Source organism: Rhamphochromis longiceps, linkage group LG20 (assembly GCF_057381845.1).
Source record: "Rhamphochromis longiceps isolate RC_006_pf linkage group LG20, R_longiceps_female_GT1.1, whole genome shotgun sequence".
Lineage (NCBI taxonomy): Eukaryota > Metazoa > Chordata > Actinopteri > Cichliformes > Cichlidae > Rhamphochromis > Rhamphochromis longiceps.
Genome location: NC_140576.1, coordinates 8,871,136 through 8,884,349, shown reverse-complemented (window position 1 = coordinate 8,884,349; position 13,214 = coordinate 8,871,136). Strand labels below are relative to the sequence as shown.

Below are 13,214 nucleotides of genomic sequence, written 5' to 3'. Positions count from 1 at the left end.
AACGCAGTGGTGCACATTTTTCTATGATTGCTTATTTACACTAGATTTGGAGATATGTAACTGAAGAGAAGTACAAAGCCAAACCAGTATATGCTGACGCTTGGCCCATGTGGCATGAACATTACAACACATATTGCACCTTCAAGGTAACCAACATTTCAGTTTTTGTTGCTATTGTTCAGTTTATTTTAGTGGACTTGCTTCTTGCTTAGTTGCTAAAGCTCCACAACACTGGGGTGGTTTGGTCATAGGCTATAACTACAGGTAAAGGAGGGTCCACCTCAATCTGTATTTGGCAGAAGAAAATCACCAACAGGTAGCTTGTAGTCGAGGAAGTTTCTTTGCAGACTGGAGACCTGCAGTGTTTGTCTCCATCTGTTGGGGTAAATAGAGAAATGCAGGATTATCATGTGGATAAACGGTTTACTGAGTTTCAGCACATATAGGAACGAAAGGATGCTGATAAACTGAAAACATAAGTACACTCAGAACACAACCGGTTTTCTTTAAAGCAAGGGTGCCAGAATCTGCCTGACAAAGACATTTGTGGTCCATTTGTACATCTGTGGAAAATGTGTTGCTGTATTTTGATACATTTTACAGCTTATTCTGCTGATAAAGACATCTCTCACTGCCATTCATACTAAACCAAAGTAACTAAGTAACAGATTAAATAGAAACAAAGTACAAAGAAGTAACAGAACCTTTATGTTTTATAACAGGATAATCTGAGACATTTTTTAATGAAATTTTACAAATTATTTTTCACATTTAAACCCAAAGAGTCGTGCTGACAGAACTTTTTTTCTTTCGTATAACATATCTATCTATCTATCTATCTATCTATCTATCTATCTATCTATCTATCTATCTATCTATCTATCTATCTATCTATCTATCTATCTATCTATCTATCTATACATACATACATACATACATACATACATACATATGTTTAATGATGGCTTTTGCAGGCCGGAACATTTCTTTTGGAACTTGACGCGGAAGGATATTTTCATCGGACTCGGTTGTTGCTTACATCTATCAGGATAGAAACTCCTCAGGTGAGTGTTTTTATCGCCTAACGGAGCTCTGTAGCGCTGCTGTATGAGCCTGTTTGTGGGTAACTGCGAAGGTTAGCACTAAATGTACGTTTTGATGTAGCCGTGTCAAACAATAAAAGCCAGCTGTGAGTGTTCTGGGAGTTGGAGGCCTGGACTGCTAATGTTAGCCGCGCTGCGCTAACGTCATTTAACTGCACTGGCAGCTGAAAGGGAGCTAGCAAGGCGACTCTGACAGCACTACGACAACTTCCTCAGCGCTGGCAGACACGTATGCTTGTCAGGGTTTTTTTTCTTAGTTCCTCTTTGTTTGTCACACAGTAATTTTCGGGCGTTGCTGTCTTAAAATTTGGAAATATAAGCTAATATTAACACTAAGGTAGCTTAGTATTGAGCTAAACCATTTAGTACGACGCCATTTCAGTCTTTATGAAAAATTGTTATGATCCATAAGTGTGTCAGCTAACACCGACGTGTTTAAATCTCTCGAAAATTCTCACAGCAGCCCCCTTCTTCTCACAGTCTAATTGTTTCCATTGTCTTGTACGTCATATGAGAGGTCAGGAGACCAAGCACATTATTCACTTATTCTACTTTTGAAGAGGAGTCAGTGAATTCAGTGGATGTACTCCTCTCCTTTTGTCTGTGGTTGTGCCTTTAGAGTTGTCTCTTTACAGCAGTAACGTAAGTCTCCTTACTCACATTAAGCATTTCTCATTGTGTTTATACGCACTGCTGTTGTTTCTACACATACTTCACTTTCTCATTGTGTTGATGCATTTTTCATTTGACTCTGATTCATGAAAACCAGTTTTTAACACTTTTGGCAGTCAGATTTTCAGATATCACTTACCTTAATGCTGTCTGGTATTGATTTAGTATTTTAAATTATATCAGTTTTAAAGCTTTTTCAACTATAAAGGGAAGAGCAAGGCCAGTTACACACACAGTAATAGCTGCCCTACAATATTCATTGGTGACAGATTGGACGTTGTCGACTGACTTTGCTTGGTTTGGCGTGAAAAACTTTTGTTTTAGTCTTTTGCACAGTTCAGTGTTATGAGAAATGACTTAACTGTTTTGAGAACTGCTTTAGGAGTGGTGAGAACGATGTTCCTGATGCATCGAAGTGATCAAGACAAACCATAAACAGCTGCCATTGTTCAGCTACATGGCAAAATGTAGTTAACCTATTCTTACTTACATTTGATAATGTCCAGTTGTGGTCAGAAATCACAAAGAGATTAACATTTTACACCCAATTCTCGATTTTTCTTTTTTGAAGTTATTAAAGATGTTTGTTGTGTAATCATTCCACTCAGGTAAAAGACCAGTTCAAGGAGATCATTAAAAGCCCAAAATTAAAGTGACATTAATGTCCATTATGATTGTATGCAAACTTTTGTTTGCTTTGCCTTTCTGTTGCATCCCATGTACTCAAAAATCTAGAAAATTCTCTTTACTGCTGTATATGTAAATAATCCATTGGATAAAATTCATAGGTTCTACCCACATCATCAGGCCCTAATGATGGATATTTGACCCCCTGACTCGTGTTTCTCAAGTACGATCTGGCCAAACCATTGAATACTCAATACTGTAGCAAAAAATGGCATTGAATGCTTGGTCAGACTCTTGACTTTGTTTACGACTTTTTTGATCAAACATTTTCTAATGTACTTTAGTGTTTAGTGCTGATGATTAAGGAAGGATAAGGGGATGAGATGGGTTCATGTTTTTAAAAAATGGTTTGTATGAAAAATGTTATTTTGGTATGTGGGAAAACCCTTTTAGCTCATGGTAAAACCAGTTAATTTAATTATAGATTTAAAAGGCAGAGTCACTTCCAGGTTTCCAGTAATGTTCTTTCTTTGTAATCAGCAGGCGGAGGGATGAGTCTCTCCCCTGTGATTGGCACAGAAGTGCCAGAAACGGCAAACGGGGTAGCGACACCTGTTGCACTGGAGAATGGCCCTCAAGCTCCGGTCTCAGTGAAATGTTCAAGTAGAGTACCAGGTACCGGGGAGGCATCTGTGGATGAGTCCCACATGCACACAGAGAACCATGCTGATGCTAATATGGAAAACCTAGTTCACCATGGGAAAGGCCACTTGGACACAGAGATGGACATGAATGAGAGAACCTCTAGCTTATCATTACAAAGCCCTGAGGAGGCAAACCCCTCCCTCCCCACGGTGACAGGCACAGGAGAAACAGATCTAGGATCCAAAGACATTCCTGATGAAACCTCTAAGACTGTGGACCCTGCTGATGCAGTTCTTCTGTGGGACTCAGCATTGCACAGGCAGTCCAAAGACTCGTATCAGCAAGGACACCCAGTCACCACAGAAAGGCAGCAGACAGAAGCAGAGACTGCGGATGGAGGCTCCAACAGCCAAGAGGAGGATGTAGATGGAGAGACAGAGAAACAGGATGTGGAGGAGGATGAGAAGAATGAAAACAAGTTGGAGAATCAGCGCGCCGGAAGGAGAACAAAGGTGGAAGTGAGTGGAGTGCCGGATTATTGTTCTGACATTTCAGGTTTATTAGATTGTGTGTACCGAAGAGAGAATGATGTCAGCAGATGTAATGAGAACTAAAGCCAGCGCAAATAAATGTAGCTGAGTCATCAGAACATGACCTCTTTCAGACAAATTTCAGTAGGATTAAAATAAAGTGCAGCGTGCTGACTATCAATGATTGACAAGATGATTGTCGTTATTTTAGAGTGAATAAACCTAAGAGTGAGAAAAGAAGCCGTCTATCAAAGAAAAGCGTGGCCACTGTAAACGACAGGAGATATGTGTAGCTCCACATGGTTCAGTAAATTTTCTCTACTTTTTTTATTTTTTATTTGTTCTCCAAAATTTCCAGTCTTCACAACGCTACTCATCTTCAGCCCCTGGTCCGAGTACCTCCACCTCTTCTTCTCCTCCACCTCCTCTTCTTTCTTCAGATGATACCCCTTGCCCTCCTCACATCATGGCCCAGGTCTGGGTTCGCAATGTGCGGGGAATGCAGGACAGCAAGAGCCTGGATGAAATTAGTCAAGCGTGTGGAGGTAGATGTGCATCTTCCCGTGGTCTGGCTTTTTCTTCGTGTCTTTTCTAAACTGAGAAATGTAGAAAATCTTTTTCTGTAAAGCACCAGAGTGAAGTAAAAAGAAGTGGAATTTGTGACATTGTTTAACTTTTCTTCCACGTTGAACTGTGTTATTGACTATCGACAGTGTTTTGTAACCACAAGTTGTTGATATTGGTTGCAGGTGGTTCAGGGGCTCGAGGAGGGGGCAGAAGTGGCCAGTCAGAGGGCCGAAGGGCCACCATCTCCTCGGCTTTGGAACTAGAGGGTACAGTCAGTCATGATGGAGACCTGACTAACTTCATCACAAAAAACCTCGAGCAGAAGATCAAAATGAGCTCCAAGCCTAGTCTGGACTGCAGTGACTGTGAGTAAAGAGTCAGAGGAATAATTGACATTATTCAAACACAGTTTTTCTCCCTTTTTTTTTGTAAATTATGAAAACATTTTGTATTTCTTTATTAGTTTTTTATTCTAAGTGCAAACAGAAGAAACATGCATACTGTATGTGTGGACTGTATACAGTTTGTGCTGGTGTAGAGGACATGTAGATAGAGCTCTTTCATGACTGCTTGTACTCCTGCTGTAGAATATGGCATTTCAACAGGTTATTGGTATTTGTATAGCTGGTGGGACTGAACTGCAGTGACAGTTGTCTTCTTTAAGATTCACAGCCTGCTCCTCCTTGCAGAGGCAAACACACCCAGTCAGTGACTAGTCATCATTAATGCATTGCTTAGACCATAATAAGTAAATTGGAATTGAGGTACTAATTTAAGCAAATTAATTGCCATGGTTGGTTATCCTATTATGAACTGGCTTACTTGAATCCCTTAATGGCCTGTGGGGTCATTCAGTGACAGTTGATCAAGTGCATACAATCTGATCGGTGCAACTCAGATTTGCTTGAGAAAAGAATTCCACGGTAAAGACAGATGTGGTGATATATGTGTGAGTGTGGACTCTAAGCTGTATGGTTTACAGCTCTGTGTGGGCAACATTCAGACCTAAAGAGACAAGTTTACTTATAATGATGATTGCTTGATTTCACTAAAATATTTAGCTGTTAGATCTCTGATTGTAGATTTTACCTCAGGCAAACAAAGGCAGGTGCAACAGATTTATGTAACAAGAATAACTGTCAGACAAATTCCATTTGATCTTTTTTACAGGTTTTACTGGTTTGAGCCGTTGCTCATGTCGAGGTTGCTGGGTCAGAGCTCTGAATAGTTTTAGCTTTGGTGTCTTTTCCTTTCTTAGCTACTTTATAATGCCCATGTTCAGCTGGGTGTGGTTGATATAAGTGTCTGGTTAGGTTTGATCCCCACCCCCCCTTTACAGTTTACTTTAGCAAACTTTGTGTCTTCACTCACAGTGAAAAGCTTCCACGCTTCACAACATGGTAGCATATGGCTGTCAATGTGCGCATGACTGTTCGTGTGCATCGCTGTGCATGTGTTGCCCATGCATAAACCAGACCGGTTCATGCATGGGACATTCCCGAGTCTCACCAACTGGAACTCGTCAGAGCAGAGAAGACTAAAAAAAAATCATCCTTTTCTGGTCCCTGGCCTATCGATCGATGCATCTCTAGTAAATGTATAATTTTTCCTCCGTGCACGCAATAGCTGCAGTTGACTGGTTTGTCGTTATCACACAATGTTAATGCGGTACAAGCTAAGCAATTCATGCAGTCGCTATTTTTTTTAAGTTATTTATTTTACTTTCTGTCTCAATAGATTGAGTGAAAAATCATGTGACTGACTCAAGGAAAGATGTGTTTATTCAGTTAGGAAGTGCACCATATATACAGATCGTTACAGTTGAAGAGTAGTTAAGTGTTGAAACATCACTTGCTGCAGCAAATAATGAAATAAAGCAAAGCTAAAAACGTGACTAATGTCAGTGATGGTGCCAACATGAAGCAACAAGCCATTCTAACAGGTAGATACTCTACACTGTGTATGAATCAGGTTTATCCTGTCTTAGTGATTCTTACGTACTCAGGAAATGTTTCTGCATTAAGCTTTATGCTCATATCATTGAGAACAGTGTGGGAAATCTCTAAAAGTTACACTTTTGGTTAGTGAAACCCTCCACCAGTGCTTGTTTCCCTTCAGAGTCCTCTCTGCATAAGATTTTATAAGCGTAATAATTAAAAGGTGATTTTGTTCTTCCCCTCTCCTCATCTTCCCATTTTCCTGTGTGATTAAATTAGCCTAAGTCTGAGCTGTGGGGAGATGATGGAGACCCAACCCCAGGAGAAAAGGTTTTGTTTCTTTTTCCTCAAAATCCCACACGTGTGCCGCTGTCTCAGAAATTAAATCATCTATGTAGGTTCAGCAGGTCGACCTGGCAGAGCTTGTGCATTAGCAGCCATCCGTCTTGTCAGATTTTGCTGGAGTAAGACACAGAGCCCCTGCCCTTCACTCAGAAACCCCCCTGGATGAGAGTGTCAGCTAAACTGGCCTCTCAATTTAAACACAGGGCCACAGTCAATATGTCCTCTGTGGCAGCTCATTCTCTCTACCTGCTGATTCAATTAAGATTGATGACGCACAGACCTTGTTTAGACTGAAGGGATTTCTTAAAGGTCCTGCCACAGCCCGACAGAAACTTTTCAGAGGTTGAAACTGTTTTTGTTTTTAAATTCCAATTTATTGACTGGGGTTTGTTTAATCCAAGGTTTAATTACTCATGGCACTCTTGGCTAAGTGTGTAATTTGTTTCAATTTCTGAGAACCAGTCAAATAAAAATGTTTCATTTTATTCAGTGTTTCTTTTTTTTTTTTTTTCCTTCCTCACTGTAGTTATAGTTTAATTTTGCACCCCACAGGTCCGACTAGAATTTGGTTCACTGCATTTCACTCAGAAGGCATATGCTTATCTCCTCCTCCAGTGTCCATAATTTTGCACTTTATAGATAATTCTGCTAATGGCTTATATAAAAAAGTATATTCTATATTAGCTATTCTATATTGTATATCTAATTTATGATGACTCTCACTAGCGGACTGTTCGGGTCCTATTTACCGAAGTCGAGGGTTGACACGGCGACCAGCGGATATACCACCCATTGATCCCACCGTCCTTTTGGACCTTCAGAGACACACCCAGGAAGTGGCACACAGTGTGGAGGTGATGATGCGGAGCCTCAATGGAACCATCCAAAATGTGAGTTTTAGTAGTTCTTTCTTCAAATCACCCTGTTTATGCTGTCGTCTGAGTCAGAAGTGTAACACGTACACGTTAGGGCTGAACGATATATCGCATTTGCGATAATATCGCGACATGATCAAGTGCAATTTTCTAACCGCAAAGGCTGCGATTATACTCTGGACATGTCCAAATTCATGGGCTGCATCCTCCTGAGGCCGCATTTGTAGACCGATTACGTCACAGCGACGTGCCGAAGGCTGTCCAAATTACTACCATATCCCAGAATTCATAGCGCGGCCCAGCCAAACTCCAGTTTCCAGCAATGGCGGCCGCTACTAAGTTTTAAAATTACTCATACTAATCTTTCTGGGTCACAAAATAAACTTTTAACATATTTTCAGGCGAGAAAGTAGTTGTGTAAACATCAAATATCTGCTCGGTTTATCAAGATATCCCATATTTGCAAAAGTGCTTCGACGTTTTCAGAGGCGTCTGCTACCCACCAGCTCGACAGCTAGCCGGGAGCTCAAGGGTTACTGATGCGGCCGAGAACGGCACAACTCCCGGCACATCATTTTCAGATCACCGCGGAGTTTCGCTGCTCGGGTTAAACGTAATATATAAGTCACTTAGACAACCTAAAAATGTTATTGTTGGGCTTTTTTCAGTGTTTTGTTTGTTCGTGAGTAAATCGGTTTGGCTGAGATTAAAGTTATTAGATTAGATAAAATAAAACTTTATTAATCCCCCGGGTGGGTTCCTCCTTGGTTTTCACACAGCTGACTAAACGTCAAACAGAAAACTTATTAAACAGAAGTATGAGACAGTCGAGAATTTACACCAGTGTCTGGTTATATTTTAGATAGCAAGAAGCAGACGGCCGAGTTTATTAAACTCCACCGAGACAGCGGTGACGCTAATCAGAAGGCTAGACCGTCCAATTTCACGCCTTTAAATTTTAAAGGCGTGTTTGTGTGTGTGTTTATACAATTGCTATTATGTTTGCACTTTATGTGTAATGTTACTGACTGCAGAGATCAGTAAGATGTGTGTATTTTTTATTTATTAGTTTTATTTATTTAATATTATTTTTTAATTGAATGACTGTCTAGTAGTTCACAGATGTCGAAAAACTGAGTGTGGTAAAGCCACTGATTTTTTTTATGTATATTTCTGCAATCTGCACATTGTACTGACTTTCATTTTAATGTTTACACCAGGGTTCCTTGTCAGCACTTTATGCTCAGATGTTTGTAAGCTAAAAATAAACTATTGTGTATGTTCAAATATACTGTTGTGATTGAAGTAGTTAAATAAAAATGTCAGTCATCAATTCATGCATCACCTCATGTCATCATAACAGAGGTCTGTCTTCCAGGAAAGAACAGTTTAAAATTAATGTAATATAGTATTGGCCATACTATATGATGTATTGCTTGTCTTTGTTTAACAATACAGAAGACAAAGACCTTAAAAAATAATCGCATATCGCATCGCAATCGCAATATTGGGGCAAAAAATCGCAATTAGATTATTTTCCATAATCGTTCAGCCCTAGTACACGTCATTGAAGTCTGTGTATTACGTAGTAGTTTAAGGTGAGGATGGGTGTCACAGATGTCAGCTGAGAACAGCATTGCCTGGTGATGAGTCTCGATTTCTGCTTTGGATTCAGACGGTAGGGTCAGAATTTGGCATAAACAACATAAAAGCTTCCTGCCTTCCATCAACACCTCATATCACAAGTTCACTGTTGTCACCAGATATCAATCCAAAGAGCATCTTTCACATCATGGATGTGCAACCAACAAATCTGCAGCTGACTTTGTGATGCTTTCATGTTGACATCAATGTTCCCAGCACCTTGTTGAATCTATGCCATTAAGAGTTAATGCAGCTCTTAAGGCAAAAAGGGGTCTAACCCTGTAATAGCACTGCTGAGGGTGTATGTAGATATATTGCAGGGTCTTCATGTTTTATGTTACTATTTTATTTCTCCCCTTTTGTTTTTGTGCTATTCTTTAATCTCTCTCTTAACCATCTCTTTTATGCAGATGACAGCTCTGAGTGTGGGGTATATCCAGACCTACAGAGACTCAGTGGACAGCCTGGGAGAGTCTGTAGATATGAGTATAAAGGTAACATGTAATTTCTGTTCCTTTCACATAATGTGACAAGTAAAGATTGCTGTTTGCTGGGTCCACCAGAGCATGCATTATGAACCTTTACTACCTAATTAGCTAAATAATAGTGATAGCCCAGCTTATGTCATTTTGCAGGATTTTCCTTGGACACGAGTTTTGTTTATGGGTTTGGATTTTGGATTGTAGTCGCTACATGATAGGTCACTTTACAGAAATATGATTTAACATAAGGCATTCCTAACTTGTGAACCTGAAAAGAAACTGTTAATGAGGAAAAACCTTAAATTAGGACCACAGTGGGAAACCCCCTCACATTATTTTTTTAAAGTACAAATTATTCCTTTTCTGATAAATTCTGTCGTCCATGTTTTTGCCTCCACAGGGCATGTATACACTAATGGCTCGCTGCGAGGAGTTGGATCGTTCCATGCAGCCCATACACAACCTGGCTACGCAGATACGCGATATCAAACGCACCCTTGACACTCTGGAGGCAATTTGCAAGTAACACCATAAACAAACATCCCAGATGCAAAGGTCTAGCATCAGGCGCATGTGTGCAACCCACCCACCCATGTGCAGGTAGCACGCACACACATACTGCAGCGAAGACACCCGTGGAGTCCGGGAACTGTTGCTGCTCGGCATGTTGGATTATTGGCACTCCTAGTTCCTCTGGACTGGCTTAGACGTTCCTCATGTTTGTGTTGTGAGATCTCAGATGAACTGTGCTTATTTCGCTCTTCAGGCTGAGCTTTTTCCTTTTCACAACATTTACGCTATCCAAGTTGTCATGAAACAAAATCTCACAAATTAACCAATTTTAGAGACACTTGTACCGTGGACACATGCACATGGACAGATCTTTAAAGAAGGTGGGATAATGGGCTCTTTTTTTGTGTTTTATTTTTCACTTCACTGTCTAAAAGGAGTGAGTTGGTCTCCGTCCAGCCTGCTTGGTTCAGATTGCACTAACCTCTGTTCCCCACATGGAGGTGATGTTTCGTTCTCCGTCTCTCTGCCACTGGAGAGGCAATAATAAACTGCTCAGAAGGCGGTGACTTTTGCACAGGAACAGAAAGTCTATTTTTTAATCTTATGCAACAAGGGTCAGATTCTTTCACTGCAAGAGAAATTACAGTTGTGTCATGTCTGTTTGTCCTTACGTGTTTTGTGTGTTTTCAGTTTCCTCAGCATGCGTGCTTGTTCAAAAATGAAACTTTGTGCCACTGGGAACCAGTACAGTCCGTACTCTGTCAGTGCAGTCCAAGATGATGTTGAGTACATAACTGGAAAAATATGTTGTGCAGCCTTCGCAGTGGCTTTAAATATTACGTGTAAGATTAACAGCTTCAGGTATTTAATTTCCTTTGACTTTTAGATGCCATTTATAAGGCTGGATACTGACGTTGATCTCCTGATTTTAATTCTTCATTATTCAGCTGCATCACATCTTGAGAACCTAAATTCTTACATCCTATAAAACTGTAAAACTAAGTAAAGTGCATCTGATGGGCTAAATTGTAAAACACAATCAAGGGGCAGCATAATTGTGCGTAACTTAAAAATAAAAGCATTGTAACTTTGAGCACACGCAGGACTGAATGTCTCATCTCATTCTCGTTAGCACTGTTTGTGCTGAGAATGCTAGCTTACATTAGCAACCCAAGAGACTGACTGGATTAAGTAAATTCATGACTTGCGTGCCTCCATAACTTGTAGCCAGAGATAACATCTCATCTTGTCATCAAACACAAACCAAGGGCTCAGATCAGTGTGCAGTCTTCTTTTTTTCAGTCTGTCCCCCTCATGATTATAGTCGTGACTCAATGTGGCTTTATAAAACAAGATTCATGTGCACATTGTGACAACTCTATTTCCAAGGTTTAAACACTTTACACTCTATGCAGCTCTGACTGAAACCACTTAGAAAAATTAACCACTGCAGCCACACAAAACTGAGAATAACGAGAAAAAAAAAAGCGAAGATTGATTTCCAGTGAAATCTAAAGCTGTTGAAAGTCTTTTTATTTCCAGGCGAGTAACTACAAAAACACTGCTCAGTGTCATTAATTGTATCGTGTTTGGTTAGGTTCCTGTTCACCCAATTTAAAGAAATGATTTATGCATTAGAATTTGCTCCATTCAAAAACACATTTTAAATCCATTAAACTGCTCTTGAATGATTGTGAGGGCTTTGCCAGCTTTGGACTTAAATCAGCTGCTAAACGTGGTGAATGACTCAAGTTGGAGGTTTTGTAGCTTTCTGTTTTACTTTGGTGAAGATGGGTACTTTTGCATTTAATAAATGTGTTTGAAACATGGAAAATCAAATGCTAAAAATTAATTTTGATTCACAGTTCTGACTTTTGATTGCACCGAAGGGTTGGAGAGAAATTACTCAGACAGCAGATAAACTGTTGTGCAACTTTTTATAATGTCAGCACAGTGGACACAGTGTTACAACAAAAAAGAGCTACGGCCTGTGGATGTGAGCTAAGGTGGTTTACTTAAGCATTTATTAATTTACCCAATGATAAAGCCAGTGAGTGCAGCGTCGCCCTGCTGTTGTTCCCAGCCTTTCTTAATTTAATGAAATGTCTGCTGTAATTGCACTTGTAGGATTAATCTAGATCAGAGTATGTGTTGAAGATCTTCATTCTAAGAGCGAACCTTATTATAGATGTCATTTGGAATGAGGAGTCTTGTTTTGGTTGTCTTACACTGGACTCTGCATACATTTCTGTCAGTAGCGTTTCAAGATTGATCCAAACCAAATACTGAAGTCATTTTTAATCTAAAATGTTGTCTGAGCAATACTGTAAGCAAGGTAAGTATACATTTTAATCTTGAACATAATATTGAAGCTTAATTCAGCCATTAAATCACTTTCAAACATCTTTACGAAGTGTCATATGTGGATGTGGAGCTCAGAGCAGCGCATTAACTCTGCAAAACGTGCCCCTCTATGTCGCTCTTCACTTGTTATCATCAGTGCGGTAAAGATCAAACCAAAAAATACATTCAATTGGTTATGATGGCTGTTTGTGTAAAACTGCTCTTTGGTTTCTTAATTACGTCCCTTGAACCTCGTTGGAAAGGGTTTTAGCCAGGAAATTTTATTAAAATTTCAAGGTATATAGTAAAGTTAATATTCATCCAGGTTCCCTCAGTTATACTGACGTATACCAGTACATGTGTGTAAAGATGTAAATGCTGTTTTGTAGGAGAGTGTAAAGTAAAAAAAAATGTTACTGGAAGACTTGATAGATATTTGAGGCAAGAGAAACATCATAGAGCTGTGATGTAAGAGAGGAAATGTCATTTTCTTGTTTTGTTTTTTAAATTCTGTTTTACAATCAGAGGCACCTGTGTACATATGATCTCTTTCTGTAACTAAAATGATTTAGATACCTTTGTCTTGACTGTATATTTTATTGAAAAATAAATTTACAGAAGCTGCAAAAAACCCAAACATTTGGAGCTTTTTTTTTAACAGAATACCACCTCCAGTATTCTGTTACAGTCCTGTGATTAAAAATGAATCTTTACTGCTGCCAGAGGAGTGTAAGTAGCAGTCAGGAGGAAAGACATCAGCAGTGAAGTAAAGTAAAGAAGCAATTGTTGCTGCCCATCAGTCTGCAAAGGGTTAAAAAGCTACTTGCGAACAATTTAAAGTCCATCATTCTACAGTGAGAAAGATTATTCACCTTCCCACGAATGGACGTCCCAGCAGATTCAACCAAAGTAGCTGTGTGATATGTTCTGA

At 39.6% G+C, this 13,214-nt stretch overlaps 1 protein-coding gene across 4 annotated transcripts; it reads left to right on the top strand.

Moving 5' to 3' along the window:
• The first annotated feature begins 972 nt into the window (after nucleotides 1–972).
• On the top strand, nucleotides 973–12,933 carry borcs6 (BLOC-1 related complex subunit 6). Of its 4 annotated transcripts, none has more exons than XM_085393798.1 (7): nucleotides 973–1,064; nucleotides 2,943–3,565; nucleotides 3,936–4,122; nucleotides 4,327–4,509; nucleotides 7,153–7,316; nucleotides 9,356–9,439; nucleotides 9,828–12,933. In XM_085393798.1, exons 2-7 carry the CDS (start codon nucleotides 2,954–2,956, stop codon nucleotides 9,951–9,953), a joined length of 1,356 nt encoding a protein of 451 aa, XP_085249924.1. In that variant the 5' UTR covers nucleotides 973–1,064; nucleotides 2,943–2,953; the 3' UTR covers nucleotides 9,954–12,933. The 4 variants fall into 4 exon arrangements, with proteins under 4 accessions (XP_085249924.1, XP_085249925.1, XP_085249927.1 ...); XM_085393799.1 differs by having other exon boundaries at nucleotides 1,018–1,064; nucleotides 2,946–3,565; XM_085393801.1 differs by lacking the exon at nucleotides 973–1,064 and adding an exon at nucleotides 1,115–1,745 and having other exon boundaries at nucleotides 2,946–3,565.
• Nucleotides 12,934–13,214: the final 281 nt, after the last annotated feature.